General features: G+C 42.6%; 1 protein-coding gene across 2 annotated transcripts in view; it reads left to right on the plus strand.

Moving 5' to 3' along the window:
• The first annotated feature begins 2,561 nt into the window (after positions 1–2,561).
• Positions 2,562–24,160, plus strand: part of emc10 (ER membrane protein complex subunit 10) — a 45,899-nt gene continuing 24,300 nt past the window's right edge. Inside the window, exons 1-4 of one of the 2 annotated variants that reach the window (XM_068019669.1) lie at positions 2,562–2,685; positions 12,430–12,496; positions 13,555–13,667; positions 15,778–15,876. In XM_068019669.1, coding sequence (XP_067875770.1) covers positions 2,605–2,685; positions 12,430–12,496; positions 13,555–13,667; positions 15,778–15,876 — 360 coding nt within the window. In that variant the 5' untranslated portion in view covers positions 2,562–2,604. The remainder of the gene's footprint in view (positions 2,686–12,429; positions 12,497–13,554; positions 13,668–15,777; positions 15,877–24,160) is intronic. The other variant, XM_068019668.1, reaches the window with a different exon arrangement.

Consider the following 24,160-nt stretch of genomic DNA (forward strand, 5'->3'; position numbering starts at 1 on the left):
ATGGGAAAAGCTGGGCTACGTCTCCTCAGAGCTGAGAAGGTTATGCATAGGCTGAAAATTATGAGGATTTTTGATAGAGCAAATCGGGAGAAACTGTTTTCCCTGGCAAGTGGGTTGGTAACCAGATGTCATAGATTTAAAATAATTGACAAAAGAACTAGATGAGGAGAAGTTACTTCACACAGAGGGTTGTTAAGATCTGGAAAGCACCACCTGAAAAAGTCGTGGAATTTGATTCCATAGGAACTTTCAAAAGACAATTGGACATGTATTTGAAGTGGGCTAACTTGCAAGGTTATAGGGAACAAACAGGGGCTTAGGACTAAATTGGACAACTATTCAAAGCATTGGCACAGGAAGGACAGGCTGCAAGGCCCCCGTCTGCTCTGTAAATTTTGATCATGAGTGTGGCAGGTTACTGATATGGAGAAGGTATAGAATTGAAGAGACGGCTGAAGAAGCACATTAAATAGTGTGAGGGTATATTGTGTTATGAACAAAGAATTATCTTACATTTGAAACTGCCAGTGTATTTCAGTGAACACAGAAGTGATGTGTGAATGGGACTTGGTGCAATTAAGACACAGGCAACAGAGTTTTGGATGACCTCAAGATTACAGAGAGTAGAACATGGGAAGCTAGCCAGGAGTCCATTGGGATGGTCAAGTCTAGAGGTAACAAAGGCATGAATGAGGGTTTCAGCAGCAGATGAGCTGAGGCAGGGAGTGAGTCGGGTGAGGTAACAGAAGTGGAAATAGGTGGTCTTAGTCATGGTGCATGATTTGAGAGGAAGTTGGATATTCCTGTACCATAGCTGTGGCACAATTTATTTGTAAGCTGTTTAGATTTTCATGGCGACAGACTCGGTTAGCAGCTTTGGGAATATTCAAGGCAATGGCTGAGCATTCACCAAAGCATTCGAGAACAGAATTCCAGAATTTTATAATGCAAGATGCTGGATCAACTCTAATTCTAAAAAACATAAATCATGATGGTAGATAACCCCAGCTGGAGAATCAGCAGCAGCACAAAGCCCCAATCTGATTAGATCACCGACTATTAAGGTGATGGAAGATTTGTGAGCAAAGAGCAGCTTTGTGAATTTAGAAGTACAGATGTGGGGCAATAGGAGGAAGGTAGTGGAATGGTTAATAAAGGGGTGGGTTTCCTATTTTCTAAACAAGGAAGATTAAATATGTTTGTTCAGTGTGTTTTATAGAGTTGTGTCACAGATTAGCAAGGTAATAAAAAAGCAAACCAAGCTTAGGGTATATTGCTAGAGGGACAGAATTGAAAAGTAGAGAAGTTATGCTAAACCTGTATCGAGCCTTAGTTAGACCACACTTAAGGGTACTGCATGCCTGGTCACCATATTAGAAAAAGGATAGAGAGGAGATGGAGAAGATTTGCAAGGATGCTGCCAGAAATGCGAGCGTATACATAGCAGGAAAGGATGAACAGGCAGTGTCTCTTTTCTCTTGAAAAAAGGCTGAAGGGGTGACCTAATAGGTCTTTAAAACTCTGAAAGGCTTTGCTAGAGTGGATACAGGGAGAATATTTCCACTTGCCAGGATATACCAATAATGGCAGGACAAAATCACAAATGTGGCAGTCCTCCCAAAGGCAGAGCTCCCAACTGTATTGGCACTAATCAAACAGAGGCGGCTTCAGTGGATTGGACACGTCCGCAGGATGGAAGATGGTCGCATACCCAAGGACCTTCTGAACGGTGAGGTAGCCGGGGCCAGACGACAAGTGGGGCGCCCAAAGCTCCACTTCAAGGATGCTTGCAAGTGTGACATGAAGGCCATAACTGTCGACTATCGCACTTGGGAGTCACTAGCTGTCGAAGGATGGAAATGGTGGACTGGTGTGCACTACCACAATGACCAGTTGCTACAGCATCACTTGGCAACAGGTGCCAACATAAAAAAAACCTCACAGCATCACTTGGCAGCTTCACGTGCAGCACTTGTGGCAGAACCTGCCTCTCAAGGACTGGCCTTCACAGCCATCAACAAAGGTGCAGTAAGAGAGGATACCCCACTTAAATGGATTGTTTGCTGTGTGTCCATCATCTTTTGTAGATGGAAGAATGCCAACCAAAAATTTCCACTTGTGAGGAAGAGCATAACTAGAGGCCATCAATATAAGACAATCAAGAAATCCAGTAGGGAATTCAGAAGAAACTTCTTTATCCAAAGAGTGGTGAGAAGCTGGAACTGGCTACCACAGGGAGGGGTTGAAGTGAATACTGTAGATGCATTTAAGGAGAAGCTAGAGAAGCATATGAGCGAGGATGGAATAGCAGGTTACGATGATAGATTTAGATGAGGAAAGATGGGAGGAGACTCAAATGGAGCATAAGCGCCAGCAAGAACTGGTTGGGCAGAATAGCCTATTTCTGTGCCATATATCCTATTCAGTTTCAGCATCCCGCTTGACTTCCAACTGCTTCAGAAACAGTCCTCCTATATCCCGTCATGCTTCACGGCGCTAAGCGAGCTGGCCCTCCCGTATCCCATCATACCATTCAGCCATGGTCCTCCCGTATCCCAGGTTGCATTGTGTTTGTAGTTTTTGTTGTTCCGTATTTTCTCGGCGATGGAGTCGGTTTGTGGCGCTGTCCTGAGCTGCTTACTGCTCGTTAATCTCTTCGGTGCCGGTCTCTGCAACTCCAGGAGGGTGGGTGAGCGCACGCGTGCGTGGGTGGGAGGGAGGGATTGCAGCCGGGGGAGGAGGTGGCGATGAGAGCTGTACCGGGGCCGGGCGGAGAGGCTGCGGCCGTTAGGAATGGAACGTTGGCCGCTGTTCGAATTGTGGTTGCGCGAGAGCCGAGCACAGGCATCAGTCACTGTCTGGGTGCCTGGCAACGGGCAGAGCCGGGCCTATGCGTAAACAGGGATCCCTAATGGTGGCCTGTTTACTTGGGAGTCCTCTATTATTAGAGATCTGGCATGGAAAGTGTTGCATGGAGCATCCCTGTCCAATGGGTTTTGTAACTTTTCCATCTGTAACTTTTGAGGCCTGGAGGAGTCCATGTTCCATGTCTTGGAGCCCCTATTGCATTTTTGGAAGGGGCTGCGCCTCAAGCTCTGGCTGCATTTCACTCCTGCACTCTTGATCTGATCTTTCACCACCCGGTGCGGTTTGAGGAGGGCAAGTTATTAAACCTACTCGTAAGTCTGCTCCTGTCCTTGGCTAACATGGCTATCAACTGATGTGGGTCAGACATGGTGGAAAGGGGTTGTTTGCTCTGATTGCCTGTTTCTCTTCCGCAGCTTTTTATTTCATGGGATGCGGGCGTCGATGACAAGGCATTTGTTGCCTATCCCTAATTGCCGCCCATCCCTAATTGCCCTTGAGAAGGTGGTGGTGAGCTGCTTTCTTGAACAGCTGCAGCCCATTTGGTTCGGAAGGGAGTTTCAGTTTTTTGACCCAGCAACAGTGAAGGAACGTTGATATAGTTTCAAGTCAGGATGGTGTGTGACTTGGAGGGGAACTTGCAGGTGTTGGTGTTCCCATGCATCTGCTGCTGTTGTCCTTCTAGGTGGGTAGAGGTCGTGGGTTTGGAAGGTGCTGTTGAAGGAGGCTTGGTGAGTTGCTGCAGTGTATCTTGTAGATGGTACATGACTGCTGCCACAGTGTGCTGGTGGTGGATGGATTGAATGTCTAAGGTGGCGGATGGGGTGTTGATCAAGTGGGCTGCTTTGTCCTGGATGGTGTCAAGCTTCTTCAGTGTTAGAGCTGCACTCATCTAGTCACGCTGCTGACTTGTGCCTTGTCGATGGTGGACAAGCTTTGAGGAGTTGGGAGGTGAGTTACTCACTGCAGAATTCCCAGCCTCTGACCTGTATTTATATGGCTGGTCCAGTTAAGTTTCTGGTCAATGGTGACCCCCATGATGTTGATAGTGGAGGATTCAGCAATGGTAATGCCGTTGAATGTTAGGGGAAGATAGTTAGATTCTCTCTTGTTGGAGATGGTCATTGCCTAGCACTTGTGTGGTGCGACTGTTACTTGCCACTTATCAGCCCAAGCCTGAATGTTGTCCTGGTCTTGCTGCATATGGACATGGGCTACTTCAGTATCTGAGGAGTCACGAATGGTACTGGAGCTGTACATCCTTATATCGTTCTTATGTATGTATATACAGACATTTTCTCCCATATATACAGTTGAAGTTATTCATGAGAACACCAACACTCCCATACATGCATACAACCAAATGGCCTTGTGAACAGATGCATTTGTAAATACATTCCCACCGATACTATAAAGGTGCAACTGGAGTTTTGCGCACAATTCTGTGCATTGCACTTTAGAAAAAATGCCAAGGCCGTATAGAGGGTGCAGTGGAGATTTACTGGAATGGTACTGGGGACTTCAGTTACTTTGAGACACTGGAGAAGCTGTGATTGTCCTTCTTAGAGCAGAAAAGGATAAGGGGAGATTTGATAGAAGTGTTTAAAGTTATGAAGGATTTTGACAGAATAAGTAAGATGAAACTGTTTCCAGTGGCAGAAGGGATGGTAGCCAGGGAACACAGATTTAAGATAATTGGCAAAAGAACTGGAGGCGTGATGAGAATTTTTTCACACTGTGTTATGATCGGGAATGCGCTGCCTGAAAGGGTGGTGGAAACAAATTTAATAACTTTCAAAAGGGAATTGGATGAATTACTTGAAGGGGAAAAATTTGCAGGGCTATGGGGAAAATGGATTAATTGGATACCTCTTTCAAAGAACTGGCACATGAACATGTGAGCCTCCTCTGTGCAGTATCATTCTATGATTTAATAAACACACCCAAGTGTTGCACACAATCATAAATACAGAAAGTCACATAGAGAGCTATTCAAAATTACTGCTAGAATAGTATTCAGTATATGTCTAGAATTCTGTGGATCAATCGAATATTTAAATAATCGTGATTGACATTGCATTATATAGTTATTCTGAAACTCACTTATGTTGTAATGGTATGTTTGTCAGCGTGTCATCAAAACAAGAACGTTACTGTCTAATATTCTAAAATGAAAGTTGACTGTTTCCTTATGAGGGTTTTTTTTTTGAAAAAATAAAAAAGTTGAACTAATTGGGGAATAGATCCTTTGATTCAACTGGATTGTCATTTCCAAAGTTTTAGTCGTACCTTTGCTCTCCTTTCATGGAGAAAGGGTGAAGTAGTGGCAGGGCTTGCAGGCTATTTAACAGTCAAGGCCATAACCATCTTTAGAGCAACCAGTTATCCTATATGTTTCTTTTCCTGCTGTACCAAATTGATTGCAATACCAAATAGTAGGGAGTGCTATACAACCCATCTGTCGCCAAAAGGCTTTTGTTGCCTTAAGCACTTTTTTTATTGGTGTGCTGTATCTGAAATGGAACTGGTAAAAACATCCCGAGATGGTATTCTGTACCTGTTAAGCAATGTATGGCACCTTGTGTAATAGTATGGAAATGGATAGTGGAAATGCAGTTTGAATTATTTACTGACTGAAAACATCCGCCAAACTCCCTAACATGCAAATGTGAGCTATACGGTGCTGCAATACTTTGTTTTTTTTACATTCTGTTTGTTTTAGGTGTTTAGTAATTCTAAGTGAATTAGAGTCATAGTCATAATGACATAGAAGGAGGCCATTTGGCCTTTTGAGTCCATGCTGGCTCTCTGCAGAGCAATCCAATCAGTCCCATTTCCCTGCTCTATCCCCATAGCCCGGTAAATTTATTTCCCTCAAGTGCCCATCTTATTTCTTTTTGAAATTATTACTCATCTCTGCTTCCACCACCCTCGTAGGCAGCGAGGTCCAGGTCATTACCACTCACTGTGTAAAAACGTTCTTCCTCGCATTCTCCCCGCATCTCTTGCCTAAAATCTTAAATCTGTGTCTCCTAGTCTGTGAACCATCAGCTAATGGGAATAGCTTTTCTTTGTCTACCCTATCCAAACCTGTCAGAATTTTTAACGCCTCTATCAAATCATTCCTTAATCTTCTTTGCTTCAAGAGAATAATTTTTCACCCTAACCTTGTAGCTAAAACTCCTCAACCCTGGAACCATTCTGGCAAATCTCTGTCCTCTGCACCCTCACAAGGGCCCTCACATCCTTCCTAAAGTGTGGTGACCAGAACTAGACACAATACTCTAGTTGTGGCCTACCCAGAGCTTTGTAAAAGTTCAGCATTATCTCCTGGCTTTTGTATTCAATGGGCTGAATTTTACACCACCCCAGCGGGTCGGATGGTAGCGTGGGGGGCAGCGTAAAATTGAACGGGTGGCTCCGGGAGACCTACCCGTCCCGCTCCCGCCTCCAATCAACTTTACGGCAGTCGGGCGTGGGTGGGCCGGGGGGAACGGCCCACCCACCGCCAATCAAGGCCCTTAAATGGCCACTTAAAGGGCCTCGCCCGCCTCCACGGGTATTTTACCCGTAGCAAGCAGACGTGCTGGGGATGTGAAAGGCTGACCAGCGATAGCTGCCGGCCTTTCCACACCCCGGGGTGGGGATGGGGGTGGGTGCATGGCAATCGGGCACAGGGTGCCCCATTGAGGGCCGTTCCCACCTCCCATCCCAACCCACCCCCCCGGACCCAAGATGCCCCTCTTCCCCCAAACAACCACTCCAGCCTCATCAGAGAAGGACCAATCCCCCTGGTCAGGCAAACCCAACTTAACTCGTCCCCAGGCTCCATGGCGTTGGCTGGGCTGCAGTCCCAGCAGTGGCCACCACTCCTGGTGACACTGCTGGGGCTAAGAGCTGCCTGCCCGCTGATTGGCCGGCAGTTCACTGAGGTGGGAGCTCCTCCCTCAAGCGGGTGGAAGTTCTGCCTCAGGACATATAAAGCCCGCGGACCCGTAAAATGCGGGACGGATTCCTGGGCTAGGTGGAGGAGGGTTTGCCACCGACTTTTATGTCGGTGACAAATTCCCATCCGCCTAAGGTAAAATCCAGCCCTATACCTCTATTTATGAAACCCAAGATCCCATATGCTTTGCTACCTACTCTCTCAATATGTCCTGTCACCTTGAAAAATCTATGCACGTGAACCACCTCTTTCCACCCCTGTGGGGAAAAAGCTTCTTGCTATCCACCCTGTCGATACCTCTCATGATTTTGTACACCTCAATCAGGTCCCCCCTCAACCTCTGTCTTTCTAATGAAAATAATCCTAGCACAGAACCTTGGGGAATAACACTGTCAACCATTCTTCAGCCTGAAAAACAACCATTTGTTGTTTTCTGTCCTTAAGCTAATATTTCATCAAAGCTGACACTGATCTTCCAACCCCATGAGCCTCAATTTTGCTAACCAGCCTTTTATGTGGTACTTTATCAGATATTTTCTTAAAATCTATATAGACAACATCCATTGCTTTCCCTTCATCAACCTTCTCTGTTACTTCATCAAAAAAATCAATTAGATTAATCAAGCACTGCCTTTTACAAATCTGTGCTGGCTCTCCCTAATTAACTCAAAACTCTCCAAGTGCCTGTTGATTTTTTATCCCCCTGATTATTGTTTCTAAAATCTTACTGATAAACTGACCAGCCTGTAGTTACTAGGAATATCCTTCCGCCCTTTCTTGAATAAGAGTATCACATTTGCCACTTTCCAATCTTCTGGCACTGGCCCCGTATCTAGGGAAGATTGGAAGATTATGGCAAGCCCTTCTGCTATCTCCACTCCCACTTTTAGCAACCTGGGATGCAAACCATTTAGGCCAGGTGACTTATCCATTCCATACATAGGCAGGATGCACTGGAAAGGCTGGCTATCAATTTTCACCTCATCCATTACCTCTACCCATCTCTGCTTCTACTGATATTTGTCAGCATCCTCTAGTAAACACCAATAGAAAGTACTCAAGTATTCTAACCTTTCCCTGCGCCTCTAAGCATATATCATCCTCTTAGTCCCTAATAGGCCTCACCCCGCCTCTGACTACCCGCTTACTATTTACATGCCGTTAGATGATTTTTGGGTTCTCTTTTATGTTAACTGCCAATCTGTTTTTGTATTGTCTCTTTGCCAGTTGTGTTTTCCTCTTCACTTCCTCACTCAACTTATTGTATTTGGCTTGGTTCTCGCTTGAATTGTCTGTTAATGACAGTAAGCAGGAGTTGACAGAGGTGGGGGCGGAAGAGGATTCGGGGAGGAGGGTAAATTTGACAGCTTTGTAGGTCACACTGATTTATAACTTTGGAAATGAAACAAGAAATTTGAAACTTTGCCACATTTTGCATGATATACTAATTTATTTTTTAAAATTGCTTTTAAAAAAAAATCTGTCTCAACGGCTTGATTTGTATTTCCACTTGATACAGTGATGTGTTTGGGTTATGGCATTTTGAATTATTCAAACCTGAAAAGTTGTAAGTATCATGCTTTTGGGGGATGTGCTTGCTATCCGATCTGGGACCAGAGTTCAAATCCAGCCCATACTGATGGTAATCACTTTCAGATTTCATCGAATGGCTGGTGGGGGAAATAGAAAATGTCACATTGATGCTGTACAGGGTTTGAGGACATATTGTTGAGTTAAAGTTGAGGGAACTTGATGCTGATCCTGGGGGCCTGAAATGGGAAACCATTCAGTTCTCCAATTGAAGAAAAACAATATTCAAAGCAGGGAAAAGGGCTTCAATTATAAGGAATTTTCCAACTGCAAGTGAATGATTCTTGTATTCAGAGACCTAATGTTTGACAACACTTATTAATTTTAAACAAAAACTATTAACACTTTTAATTGGGCAAAAAGCCTTTACAATTCCATAGTTATGTTTACTGTCTATTGAAGAACTGACCCACACCCAGAATACCCCTACTCTACTATGGTTTGCTTGACCCACGTCACCATTGGCTAAAGAGCAGCAAAATCACCCTGGGTTGTTCTTCCTCACTGCAAACCTACTGAAAAGCACATCTGTGGACATCATGTGACGGCAGAAATTTGGTCAGCTATGATATCCCATGTCACCAGACATCCTACTGGCATCCACTGCCTCGGGCCATGTGGAATAGCCACTAAGTTACCAGCAGTTGGCTGACACCCATGTACCCCAACATACCTTCAGGAGAGGAGAACTTTAGGCTGGGGTGACAAGAAAATAAAATAAAAGTTCAAGTGTTCACTTGGTGGGTTGCACCTGTTAAGACATGTCTTTAAGTGCTCAGTTGGTTTCTCAAGTGTGAATTCATTTCATGGTTCGATTGAACTGAGCTATCCAATTTCCCAGTGGCTATCTTTTAATTTTACTTGTCTCTGACAGCACTAACAATAACATTTCAATCCATGAGAAATGCTAGAAGCTGATCAAGACAAGTTTAGCAGTCAGCATGGGTTGGAATAGTTTTAAGCTGAGAGCACAGCCCAGCTTGAATCACTGTGATGAAGATTCACATTGCATTGACCTCAGAAGTTCAGAGCTTCAGGTGTCCGTGTCTAGGAATGGAGATGTTATTGCATCACTGTTGGCATGGGATATTCCAGAGTCAGGTAAAGAACAGCCGGTGCAGAGTAAAACTCATCCTACTCTGTTCTGACAGTGCACTTCAAAGACTTGCATTTATATACCACCTTGCATGACCACCGGACATCCCAAAGCACTTTATAGCCAGTAACGTACTTTTGAAGTGTAGTCACTATTGTAATGTAGAAAATGCGGCAGCCAATTTGTGCACAGCAAACTTTCACAAACAGTAATTTAATAATGACCAGATAATCTGTTTTTGATGTTGATTGAAGGATAAATATTCCCTGCTCCTCTTCAAAATAGTGCCCAGGGATCTTTTATGCCAACCTGAGAGGGCAGACGGAGCCTCAGTTTAATGTCTCATCTGAAAGATGGCTCCTCTGACAGTGCAGCACTCCCTCAGTACTGCTCTGGAGTGTCAGGTGTGCTCAAGTCCTGGAGTCGACTTCAACCCCAACTTCACAAGTTGTGCACGTGTGTATCATTTTAATTTCCCCCTCTACTTGCTCTGATTGAGTTTGTTGAATGAGATTGCAATTGTGAGCCTTTTGTGCTTTGGTACTGAGTTGAGGTGGCTCCAATTGTTGTACAACCATCACAGTTAGCTGGCTGGGTTGGATTCAAATCCAGGTTCTCATGGTAAAACAACAGTGTGCAAATCTCCTGTACCACACAAGACCTTGAGAATGTCAGTTTTGCTTTTTTACTCCTCATTACTCTCACCTAGACATGGCGATCTCTGAAGCAGAATGCATAATTGAAGCTATCTGAAATGATTTTGTCACAGATTATGAACGGTGCTTAAAAATAAGACATAAATAAAATTAAGTGTTGTACTTGCTCCCAGAAAAGCTGCAGGTTTCTGCCTCAGCTGTAGTATAATGTATACTATGTGCAGCCACCCTGTGATTTACTGCATAATAATGTCCGATAAATCTGCGTTAGTGACAGATATAATCTCTCGTAGTGAGTGCTGCTTGGTACTGTCGAGCTTTGGGTATGCCTAGAAAGGGGCAGAAATCTTTCAACTTTGAATTTTTCAAAAAATATTTGGCTCCAAGGGAAAGGTATCTTTGAAGTAAAGTGTAGACCCTATGATACATTTTCTAAATGTGAATAGTTGCTGAAAGATGACTTTTAATTTGAAATATTATGACTTACAATGAGGTTGCCAGGGACTCCTTTAGCACGTTGATTCTAAAATGCGATAGGAATAATTGCTCTCAGGCATTGCTTTCTAAGGTTGGTGCCGATATGCTTCCATATGATGCTTTTAATTCATCACATCAGGTACTCCCATTGCTACCACCAGGGCGAGACATGTAAGCACTGGTACTAGTGTTATCCAGCTCATAATACTCTCTCCTAACACAACCTTAGTTTGGAAATACAAAATCTGTAATTGTACTGCTAGGTGATTAGCATATTTCAAACACATCTGTTGCAAAAAAAATCATATGCCTACCATTACAGATCACTACAATCCTGCTAATAACACATCACTAACAGTAATGTCAATAATTGCATCTCACCTTTTAGCAGATGTAATGGGATGCCATCTTTAAAGTCCCTTAATTTGGCAGAGCATTGATGGAGGACTGAGGGGCTTAAGCTTCACATAGAGGTTTAGCTGTGACTCAGTTGGTAGCGCTCTCACCTCTGAGTAAGAAGGATCGTCCCACTCCAGAGACTTGAGTGCAAAATCTAGGCTGACGCTCTAGTACAGTGTTGAGCATGCTGCACTGTCTGAGGTGTCATCTTTTGGATGATAAACCGAGACCTCATCTGCCCTCTCAGGTGGACTTAAAAGATTCCAACACGCTATTTTCAAGAAGAGCAGGGGATCTCTCATCAGTATTTATCACCAAAGCAGGGGAGTTCTCCCTGGTGTCCTGGCTAATATTTATCCCTTGACCAACATCACTAAAAAAAAACAAATTATCTGGTCATTATCACATTGCTGTTTGTGGAATTTGCTGTGCACAAATTGGCTGCCATGTTTTCTACATTACAACAGTGACTACACTTCAAAACTGTCAAGTTCTTTGGGATGTCCTGAGGTCATGAAAGGCACTATATAAATGCAAGTTTTTTTTAAAGTGTGCTGTGCCGTAATTGATAGAAAATGGGTTTGATCCCTTCCCCCGATGGATCATTTGGTGCATTTTTATTTTGCTGGTGGGAAGGTGGTTTGACTGAAGACAGCCTATTTTGGTGCATGAATGCAAGGAAATAGTGTATTCTAATCAGAGTGAAAGTGTGGTTGAGTGCACATTTACAATCTGTTACAGGCAGGTACTAGAGGGTTTACACTGGGTCTTTTTTTTCTTATTTCTTAGTCAATATGAAGGACAAAGAGGAAATTTATTACAACTGCAAAAGTCTCCTAGGATGCCCTCATCAACTGAGTCCATGAGTCCCCTGCATCTGAACTGAAACATCAGGTCTCAATATGTTTCATAGTCTTCATTTTTCCTCAAGTTTAAAGAAATATAAATTATTAAAGCATAAAAAGGGAAGAACTTTGCATTGAATGTATTTCGCTATCAAGTAGTCCCTCCATTCAATTTTCAATTTATTTTTTGATACAAATCTGCCAGATATGCACATCTTTTCCCTGAACCTTCAAATTCTGATTCATACTTAATGTTCAAGCTGTTAAAATCCAGGTTCGATGTCATCCAGTCAGCAAGTATTGACTCTTCCCCATCTCTTTTAAAACCTTGATGCCTTGATCTATGGGTTTTTTGCCTATTACTTAAATTTTTAAAATAAGTTAAATTTGAGAAAAGTTACTGTTCTTTTAGAAGCTCTGCTGCTAGAGCTGCTTGACCTCCATACCCTGATCTGAACGTGCTTGATGCTGTTACTAGGCACAGAGTGGGGAAATGATCTATTCTCTAATACTGCAGTGGTACGTGCTCAATAATTTCTATTCCTTCTATTTCAGCCAGGAGATGTTCTAGAATCTGAAATTACAGGACTGTCTGTACCACTTGAACACTCATTTGAATTTGGTAAGTTCAAAGAGTTGATGAGAGTCAATCTTCAAATGAGTATAGGATTAGGATTGTCACAGTGGTTTTACAAGTGGAAATCCTAATATCTCCTTCAGTGGTGCAACTGAGGCATGCACTGGGAGATCCTATTTTCAATAGCTGAAGGGTCGATAATTATAGGCCACAGATTTAAGGTAATTGTTAAAATAACCAAAGGTGATGGAAGGAAAATCCTTTATATGCAACGAGTGGTTTGGGGTTTAGATTGCACTGCCTGATTGAATGGTAGGTACATATTCAAAAGTGGTCTTCAACAGAGAATTGGATAAATACTTGAAAGAGAACAAAAACGCAGGTGTATGGGGAATGAGTGGGAAAGTGGGACTAACAGAAGTGCTCTCCTCACGAGTGTGTGCAGATGTGATGGGCTGAAGGGCCTCCTTCTGTGCTGTACTATTCTATGGTTCTATTCCTGGTTTGTTCTGAGTTGGGGCGGCACAGTGGCGCATTGGTTAGCACCGCAGCCTCACGGCTCCAGCGACCCTGGTTCAATTCTGGGTACTGCCTGTGTGGAGTTTGCAAGTTCTCCCTGTGTCTGCGTGGGTTTTCTCCGGGTGCTCCGGTTTCCTCCCACAAGCCAAAAGACTTGCAGGTTGATAGGTAAATTGGCCATTATAAATTGCCCCTAGTATAGGTAGGTGGTTGGGAAATATAGGGACAGGTGGGGATGTGGTAGGGAACATGGGATTAGTGTAGGATTAGTATAAATGGGTGGTTGATAGTCGGCACAGACTCGGTGGGCCGAAGGGCCTGTTTCAGTGCTGTATCTCTAAACTAAACTAAACTAGCTGACCTCAGCTGAGAGCATTTGGGTTGCTTTAATTTGTTTTAGTGCTTCTGGGTTAGCGAGGGAAAAATTGAACCAGCATTCCTACTCCTCTTTGTTATTCAGTGATTCCTGCTGGGCATTATCCATGTTGATCCAGGGCAATATCCTGAAATTATGCTTCCTGAAATTAAGGTATCCTTAATTTATCGCCCATCAGAGAACAATAAAATTTTTTTATCATTTGTAGATGACAGTGTGCAGTATAAAAAGAGGGGCTCGTTGCTGTGGAGACCAGGCCGAGAAAACACTCTCACGCTAACTCAGACGCAACTGACGGAGGACGAAAGGAATAAACTCCGGGTAAATAACACTTTCATTCATGTTCCTGGATTTCGTGTATGAGTCGAAACCTTGTGCTGGGGAAATAGCTTCAAAGCTAACAAATGAGATTTTGTTTTCTTTAACCTAGGTTATCTTTACTTTCTCACTAAAAACTGGTAGTTGGCCTTTAAACAAGCGAAAGTTGATCTTTAAAAATGCTGGGTGATCACCCATGATGTGCTATCAGAGCTAGTCTGCAGTATGGAGCATGCTTGTAATTTTTAGCTGCTAACTTAACCCGCCACTCAGTTTAAATCGGCCCTGAGCTCAGTTAGAGGCTAATTATTATTAGACCTTTCTCTAGATTGATAATTGTTTGCTTCTCTTTGTTACATTATTAAACTCTCCAAATTATTCTCAAGGTCAAAAAAAGTACAGAAGGAAATACTAGGTTTCTTTTTCACATTTCTTCCCTGATTGAGATGAGAAGGGTTGTGCTTCTTTAGAATTCCCTATCCCAGAGGGCTGTGGATGCTCATTTGTTGAGTATGTTCAAGACAGAACAGTTTTTTGGATGCTCGGGGAATTAAGGGATATGGAGATCGCATGGAAAGGTGGTGTTAAGGTAGAAGAGCAGCCATAATAGTACTGAAAGGTTAGAGTGGGCTTGAAGGGCTGAATGGCCTACTCCTGCCCCTATTTCTTATGTTTTCCAAAATGTTCAGTTGTGATTTAATGGTATTTTATGCAGATTGTGACATCTGGTGGGGGATGGATGCTTTGGAACCTGTTATATATGTTCATAAAATTAAATACTTTTGGTATATCAGTGCTGTGATTAGGATTTCAGTGAAGCTTCATTGATGGGAATGATAGATTTGTCTGCCTGAACTGTGGCAAAACACCCAGCTGTGCACTTATCAGTTTTGTCCTTCCAAACCTAGGTTGTGCCTGGAGAGAACACTTTGTTATCTAAGACTGTGATGACATACTGGTGTTTATTGGTAAATGTCGGATGACAAATCAAAGATATTGCACATTAGTACAACATTAAAGCAACTTTTCCCATAGTGTAAGAATAATATACTAAATATTGCTAGGGGCAGCACTGCAAAATAGGAATTGGCCAGCAGGGTTGTATAAGGCTGAAGTGGCTATTTAGAGGAGCTAATGCATCACAAAGGCTGAGAAAGAAGTTGAAGGATTTAAACAAAACTCATGTTACTTGCAAGCTTGTTATTCAGCCTTGGGGTTTGATGATCCTATCTTGACAATCATGAGGGAGGGGAACAGCTACAGCTGGTTTCAGGTAAATTTCAGATTCTGTTTGCTGTCCAGTGACCCCTTGCTGAAAAGAATGCATGTTTAGGTTTCAAATGAAGCCAAGATCAGGCAGGCTGTGGTGACTAAATTTCCTTTTGATGATCAATCTTCCGACTCAAAAATGAAAATAATGAAGGATGGTGGAGTCGCACTCCAGCAAGAATTGTCACCTTCAGGAGAAAGAAGCAGAAAGTAAAATACTTTTTCGCACATGGTTCATGGGTTACAATGTCAGTTTGGCTTAGTGGTGGCACTTGCCTCAGAGTCAGATCATGGGTTCAAGTCCTATTCCACTGTGTACATAATCTACGCTGACACTTCAGTGCCAGACTGAGAGAGTTGGAGGTTCCTCTTTTCAATGTGAGGGTAAGTCAAGGCCTTATCTTCATATAGACATAAAATATCTCTTGGCCCTCTTAGAAGAAGGTTAAGGGTATCCTGGCCAATATTTATACCTCAACTGACATCACTAAAACAAATTAACTTGGTATTTATCTCGTTGCTGTATGTGGCACTTGCTGAGTGCAAATTGGATGCCATGTTGCTTAGATAATAACATTGGCAATACTTTGAAAGTAATTCTTTGGCTGTAAAGTGGTTTGGAATGTCCTAAAATCATGAGAAGTGCTATGTACATACAAGTTCTTTACTCACATACAGTAGTGATAAGAAAAATGTTTCTTTTTACAGATCATTAAATAAGACACGTGATTAGTAAAATCCAGAGAACCGATTTTTACCTTGTACATTTTAGGTGCACTTTTCATTAATCAACATTTCATTGTTTGGCTATCCATGATTAATGTCTCTTTTCTATCTCTGACAGGATATGGCTAGTACAGATGGCCTGTACCGGATCAGGATCCCAAGAAAACTGGGCAGTGAGAGTTCTACTTTGGATTACGTGTCATCTTTTGTTCAAGTAGTAAGTACCAGAAAAAAGTAAAGACGTGCTGCAATTCAAAGAAGACGAGCAAAGAATATGATTGTAGGATTTTGTTCTAATATATAGAAATAAATCTCTGGGGCTGTTTGTGTTGTGAACTCATGTCTTAGCTCATTTCACTAAAGACCTTTTTAAAATTGAAGCATTTTCCATTTCAGTGAGGCTTCACAGGAGGTAGCACATACTTAAAAAAAAAAAAATCGCTTCTTGAGGTCATTATCAAGGTTTTCCCAACCACGTTCAATTGTGTGACATTGTACCACATTTTTTGAGTGAGGTTGATACTTTGGTGTTGAATTTGGGTAGCTATGGCAACTGACTAGATGGGTATAATATTTTTCTGTGCATATACCACAGCGGTTTCTTATTAAAAAGCAATGTTTTTGGATCTCTTCGCTATGGATTAGTGCCTAAAGGTGCTGTCCAGTGTAAGAGGAACCTGTATAGACCAGATATCTCTGGCCCCTGCTGAGTTAGCTGATTTCAGCTGGGGCAGTAGTGGGATTGCTGCAGTTGACCTCCTTAGTGTGCCCCTGGATAAGGGAAGTGAGAAGTAAACTAGGGTTCCCACTTCTGACTGTTATCCCATGCCGCTCCTGAAAAGGGCACATGTGTGGATATTTGGTATGGCAAGATCATATTTGCCTGTGATGTCCTCCACTGTTGAATAGCCTGATGGTGATTAGACACAGTCATTGAGGAATGATCCCAGAAACTGTTCCACATATTTACTAACAAAGTAGATGTTGGAATAGAGAGCCACATATCCAAGTTTGCCGAGGACACAAAGATAGGCAGCATTTTAAGCACTGTAGTTGGAAGCATAAAATTACAATGAGAAATTAAAAGATTAAGTGAAGGGACAAACTGCAGCAGGTGGATTTCAATATAGGCAAGTGTGAAGCCACCCACTTTGGACCTAAAAAAGATAGATCAGTGTACTTTCTAAATGGTAAAAAGCTAGAAAGAGCGGAGGTCTAAAGAGACTCTGGTCTGTGTACATGGACTATTAAAATGTCATGGACCAGATGCTGAAAATAATCAGAAAGGCTAATGGAAGGCTGCATGTAGAAGATTAGAATACAAGTAGAAGTTATGCTACAGCTATACAAAGCCCTAGTTAGCTGGAGTACTGTGTTCAGTTATGGGCACCACACCTCAGGAAGATTTTATTGGCCTTGGAGGGAACGCAGCATGGATTTACCAGAGTGATACCAAAACACCAAGAGTTAAATCACGAGGAGCAATTAGACAAACCAAGGTTGTATTCTCTGGAATTTAGAAGGGTAAGGGGTGATTTGATTGAAGTTTTCAAGATATTAGGGGGAATTGATTCCCCTGGCTGGGTGGTCTAGTTCTAGGGAATAGGGCCTAAAAGTCAATCTTTCAGGAGTGTACTTCTACACGCAAAGGTTGGTAGAAGTTTGGAATTCTTCTCTCCAAATGGTAGTTGATGCTACATTAGTTATTAATTTTAAGTCTGAGATTGATGGATTTTGTTAACCAAATGTATTAAGGGATATGGCACAAAGGTGTGTAAATGGAGTTAGATCACTGATAAGTCGTGATCTCATTGAATGGCGGCGGAACAGGCTTGAGGAGCTAAATGGTCTTCTGTTCCTTTGTTCTTAGAATCAATGTTGTAGGTAGGGGGAAAGGTGACTACAAAAGAAGTAAATTTATTGCAAAAATTCTAACAGGCTCAATGTGTTTCTATTTTCAAAATTCCAATATATGCGGATGGCAGCATGTAGTCAGGAGGCTACAAAAAAAGATCATTTCTGTATTTTTCAGGTTTTCATTTTGTACTCTATTTTGATCTAGGATTGCTGTGAAGGAGAAGGTTGTTCAATCATAGACTTTATTGCTGATTCATGTTTGACGGCTGGTAATTTGATCTTGTTTATGACGTTCCTGGTCTTGTTACCTTTCCAAAGGTAACAAGTCACAGACCAAGGCTGTTACACTGGTGTGAATTTAATACACGTTCGCCAAATGCATCCGCCTTCAGTCTGGAGCCTGAAAGAGAATGCACATCCTAATAGATGGTAATGCCTGCTAGTATTTCTGTTCACTCCTGTTAACTGTGCAGCTGTTTTTTCCAGTTGCTGGACAGGGTAAAAATTTACAGCATGGAAGGAGGCCATTCAGCCCATCATGTCTGCACCAGCCAACAAGTAGCCATCAGCCTAATTCCACTTTCCGGCTTTTGCTCTGTAGCCTTGTAGGTTACGGCACTTCAAGTGCATATACAAGTACTTTTTAAATGTTATGAGGGTCTCTGCCTCTACCACCCTTTCAGGCAGTGAGTTCCAGATTCCCATCACCCTTTCGGGTGAAAACATTTCCCTCAATTCCCCTATAAAGCTCCTACCTCTTAGCTTAAATCAACAAAGGGGAATAGGGCCTTCCTATCCACTATATCTAGATCCCTCATAATTTTAAACACTTTAATTAGATCTCCCCTCAGCCTCCCCTGTTCCAAAGAAAACAACCCCAGCCTAATCAGTCTTCCCTCATAACTAAAATTCTCCAGTATAGGCAACATTCTCGTAAATCTTCTCTTTATCCTCTCTAGTGCAGTCACATCTTTCCTATAGTGCTGTGACCCAGAAATGCACACAGTGCTCCAGTTGTGGCCTAACTAGTGTTTTATATCTGTGGTAATATAAAAGCAAAATACTGTAGATGTTGGAAATCTGAAACAAAAACAAAAAGTGCTGGAAATACTCAGCAGGTCTGGCAGCATCTGTGGAAAGAGAGCAAAGTTAACATTTCAGGTCTGTGACCTGATAAAAGGTCACAGACCTGAAACGTTAACTTTGCTTTTTTCTCCACAGATGCTGCCAGACCTGCTGATTATTTCCAGCACTTTTTGTTTTTGTTTTATATCTGTGGGTTGCCCATACAGGTTGAACACTTATAAACTTAGAAGTTATATTCCCCTATTGGTTTGCTAGGACCAGCTCACCATTCGCTCCTCTCTCTCCCTCTACTTTCTAGTTATGATCTGATGTGCTTTTGAAATGACAAGATTCAGCAGTGAGAGATATAAAATGTTACTTTGACATATTCTTAAAACTACTTCAGAAAAACATATAAAAATGCTGTTTTCAGTTGAGCTTCCCAATGTTGCCCTTTTATTATTAGACAGCAAGATTTCCATTGAAGAGACAAATGCAATAAGATATATCAGGGTAGCCATGAATATGTGCTACACTTGTGCCGACTTCTTTTGTTTTGGTGCCAGTAGATTTCACTAGGCGTTTCATTTTGCAGTCGAAGCAAGAGCTATCTCAGTTATATTAATTTTAAAAATATACTTTCCCCATCCATTTTCTCTTCTCTTTCTCCAACCCTCCCCACCTCTTTTCCTTGACTGCTTGGTTGGAATATGGTTCCACAAGTGCCAGTCACTGGCCGTTGACGGTGAGTATTGGCAGGTTATTATATGTCGGTGCAGAGGGAGAATCCCATCTAAGCTCTGTCTTGTCCTTGTGCACTTCCAATAAGGGTTGCTGGATAGTGACTGTAAGTGGTTACCGTGGCTGATTTTCTTCCCCCATTGCCCTTTCTCAGTTCAAGGGGCACTGAGATCAACTGTAACCACTTTGCAACTACACCAGCTTAGATCTGCACAGAGTAGGGATTCAACCTAGGACATGGCTGACCTGTTAGTTCACTACTCAAAGCAGGGTTTGAACTTTTCATTGTGGATTTACGTAGAAGCGGCAGAGTGAGACCAAGGGTAACGCAACATGAAGTAATCCAAATCAGCAACAAAAGAACTGTAGGTCACAAAGGGGTGGTAGATGTAACAAATAAAACTAGCGCTGTCCTGACAATGTTCTCTTTACTTTTGAAACGATAAAATGCTTGCTGAGTGATTATGCCAAGCATAGGTTGTTTGAAAAAGGCATGTAACTTTAACCAGCTTAGAGCACTCCCTGGTGACGATCTCGAAAGTGCACGTTCTTTGTTTGCTCACTGTGAGCCCTGTCCCCTATAAGTTTCTATTTAAAATGCTCACGTGGGGCTTTGATTAGATCAACGTTCATGCACTTGTCTTAACTTTTGATCTATCTTAATATAAGCTTATCTGCTGCCACTCATTAAGTGCCACACGGTCAACATTTACAGTTTAGTGAGAAGATTCCATTAAGTCACTGTTTCTCTGGCGCATTCGCCAGATATGCGAGAGAGAAAAAGCTATTCAGTGCTATTAGGATCTATTCCACAACCTGATCTGACTATTTTAATCTTTTTTCCTACTCTAAGCTCATATTCCTCTCCTCCCCTCTGTATCACAAATTAATCTCGGGCTTTCTCTCATAATGCTTTTGAATGTTTGTCTGCCATAACAAATGGCAGCCTGTTGTATAAATAGGCAATTGTAAATTTGGAGTTTATTTCTTAAAGGGAAGGTATATTTTACTAATGTGCTGCAGAAAATAAGGAGTCACACAGGGACATTTATTCAGCCATGCTCCTTTGAAATAACTGGTTTGTACTCCCCTGTGGCCTTGGTGGGTAAAGGTTAGTGCAGTGTGAAGCCGCACAAATCGTAAGTCTTGGGTTCAGTTTTTTTTCTTTGCCAAGTTAGCTGATCTCAACAGGTGCACCAGTTCAACTGTTGTAGATGGTCTCCACACTTGTAGGTTGCAGAACAACAACAACTTGTATTAATATAGTGCCTTTAACGGAATAAAACGTTCCAAAGTGCTTCATGGGAGCGTTATAAAGCGAATTTTGGCACCAAGCCACATAAGGAGATATTAGGGCAGATGACCAAAAACTTGGTCAGCGTGGGTGGTTTTAAGGAGCATCTCAAAGGAGCAGAGAGTGGAGGACAAGTTAAGGGAGGGATTTCCAGAACTTAGGGCCTTGACTGCTGAAGACACGGTCACTAATGATAGAGCAATTTAAAAGAAGGGATGCTTGAGGCCAGAATTAGAAGGAAAGAAGCAGCTGTTTTTGACTACTATTTAGCAAGCCCTGCCAGAACAATTCCGAGATATGGATGTCGGGTGAAATCAGGACTGGGCTTACCTACAAAGCTCTGGATGATCAAATCATTTGTTGAAACCTGCTGCCTAAGCTCACGTGAAGAATGGGCATTCAGTGGTGTCTGCAGAGGGAGAATCTACTCTGCAGCAAATGAGTTCTAAATTATAAAACAAGGAGTGATGCACATCAGGGAGTTCACACATATCAGCTGTTCAAACTTATTATTGAGAAAGCTTGGTGAAGAGTCAACAGCTATTGTGAAAAGAGAGAAGATAGGACAAACCAAGACACTGAAGTTTTGTTTTAAAAGCCTGTATATTGAGCTCCCCTGATAGTTTAATGGATAAAGGCACTGCGATGTGTTGCTGAGTTTACATTTGAGCACTACAATTGACTTCATTGCCCCTGTGCTAGGGAGGGGAAAAAAAAGTCAGGGTTCCCACTTTTAATCACTTTCCAGTGACCCTTGCTAGCGAGTATGTGTGCACATGACTGGTGAGGACAGGACCCAACTCAGCTGTGACACCCGTGGTCAAATAGCCTGCCAGCACTTGCTGTCTAGGCGCGTCTTGAGAATGACCATTTGGACAATGTAACAACAGTGGTGCCTGTTGAACTGTACTGAGCCTGAGTCAGTGCATTCAGGGGAAAAGGGGAAACAATGGACAAAAGTAAAACTCCATAGACTTAGATTAGGGGCACTTCAGTAGATTTTACTTCTTCTTAAAATTTAGCTTGCACCTTTTTTTAAGCTTATAAATATACTCTGGTTCTCCAAAACATCACTATTAACATTTTTCATTGCTCCATTTATCAGAGCTTTGTATATTTTTGTTCATGTTTAATGTGATGATGTAGGCAGTCCCAGTAACTGCAGCATTTCTTCCCCTCCCCTACTACAGGCTAGCAGAGCAAGGTCAGATGGAAATCAGTTATTTGAAAGACTTGCTCCCTTATCCTAGCAAGTAAAGGTCCCAAGTTTGACTTTAGTCTGTACTGGATTAGCTGATCTTGTTTCAGGCAGCAGTTGGAATGCAACAGCTGACCTCAGTGCCACTCCTGATTGCTACCTCGTGGCTTCTCCTGGAAAGTGCATGTTTGTGGGCGTCATAGCTTCGTGCTGTGCGCGGGCATCATTAGTAGTCGAATAGCCTGCCGACCTGAACTTTCTAACTCGGATGGGTTACTGGAGAGTTGTTTGTGTCTGTGGAACTCTGTATTGGTAAGAGTTGGGAAGGTGTGGAAAAGGACAAAAGAAGCGGCCTACTTGGAGCATATGTGAGCTACAGTGTCACATGCAGTGTGTGATGAATTGAGAGTGAAATGCAATATATGGGTTCACGTTTTTCCAATGGTGGTTGTCGACTAGATCAGTCTGTTTTCCCCTCCCCAGTACAGTGATGTAATTGTATTTCTGTTTACCAGCCATTTATATTTAGCTAACCACATGTTTAACAGGATATATCCTGTATTTTCTTACTATGTATCATTTCCACACTACCATATTAGTAGAGAAGAAGCTGCATGGAGTATTGGTGGTAGTCTAAATTAAAACCAGATACTGCAGCTCTTTTGCGATCTTTTTTGGGTACCATCATGTTTTTCTGGATATGGTCATCTTGGTCATTTTCTCTGTTAGCGATCAGGTTGCTAGTCTTTTCCCTTGCGTGTAAAACGTGTCCCTTGCACAACCAATTTATTGGAATCAACTGCATATTTGGCCCCTTAACCATTGTTCCTTTTTTTCAGCGCTGAAAGGTTTATAAATGGCATTTTAGATTATGCTTGGACAGCTTGTCGTATAGGTCAGTGTGTAAAGCTAAAGTGTAATTGAGCCAGAAATTCAATTGGTGATCTCTGCTGAGTTAACCTTTCTCGGCCAGTGCAGCAGTTGGAATGTAGCAATTAATAGCAGTAACCCTGGGGTGAAGGAGGGGGCAAATCAGCCACAGTCTCTGGTCTTGGTTGCAATTGAGTGACTCTGTGGGAAAGTACTTGTGTGTGAGAACTCATGAAGTCAACAGTAGGCTTGGAATTGATGCCTCTGATGGTTGAATAACCTGACAACATTATTCGGGCTCACACTTGAAGAATGACCAATTGGCCAACTGGCATCTAATTAATTGGACCCTAGTGTGAGTAAGTGCCTTCAGGAGTGATGGAGAGTAAATTAGAGGCATCAGAAATCTTCCTTACTGTTGGGTGTCAAGATTATATGTTCTTATAAGAACATAAGAAATAGGAGCATGAGTAGACCATTCTCAGACATCACGTAGTTCAGTGAAACAATGTGCACACCTTATATTGTGCTCCTCAAGGTCAGGGAATATGATGCTGGAAAGTCCAATAACCTAAAGTGTGGTTACCAGACCCAACGAAGTGTCGGGGTTGGGTTGGATCTCCATGCTGGGTCCAGCGTTCAGGCTCGGGTCGGGTTGGGCTGGACATGGACAGTGCTGCCTTGCTCCGGGAAGTAGTCTTCAAATGAACATTCAGGACGTGAAGGCGGGAAACGTGCAGTCTCGACTCCGCATTCTGCAGTAAAGTCTGGCTACCCGACCAAACCCGACTACATGTGTCGGGTTTGGGTCGGGTTGGGCATTTAAAAAAATTAAAGGACTCTGGCCCAGGTTGGGTTCGGGTTGGCAGTTGTCGGGTCGGGCCCGGGTCGCGTTTTAATTTTATACCCAAGCCAGGCTTTATGACAAGCGTACTTTTTTTGCACCAATGTTCGGTCAGCATCAATATGTGTTAGATGCAGGATAAAGTTCTCTACTCTGTCCCAGCAATGTGCTTTAAACCGTTGCACAGTGACTAAAGTATTAAACTTGCTGTCAGCCTGATACTTTCTGTAATGCATCATGCTGTGATGGTTTTTTTTCCCCCCTCATCGTGCATTTCAGTTTTCCTATTCGCTATGATGCTGATTCAGTCCTTGTAGCGGAATCTCCCAAGCTAGCTGTAATCTTTAATACCTACGTGTTATTGGCTGGATAACATGGTCTGCCCAACCGTGACGCTCAGCTCCATCAGGTGCTTTGTTATTTCTCATTCCCTGCCTGCCTCTCTCCATTTGCACTGTCTACTGATGCTGTTAGCAGGAAATGGTAAAATCTGCCCCTGCATCCCAACTTCCTGCCTCACCCTGTTAGGCACGTTCCAAAATAAATACCAGCTCTCTTTTTCAAGCTCCACATGCCCTCCACCCCCAGCCTCCTCAAACATACAATTATAAAATTCTATAAAAATTCTTACA

The sequence above is a fragment of the Heterodontus francisci genome, chromosome 41 (genome assembly GCF_036365525.1).
Source record: "Heterodontus francisci isolate sHetFra1 chromosome 41, sHetFra1.hap1, whole genome shotgun sequence".
NCBI lineage: Eukaryota > Metazoa > Chordata > Chondrichthyes > Heterodontiformes > Heterodontidae > Heterodontus > Heterodontus francisci.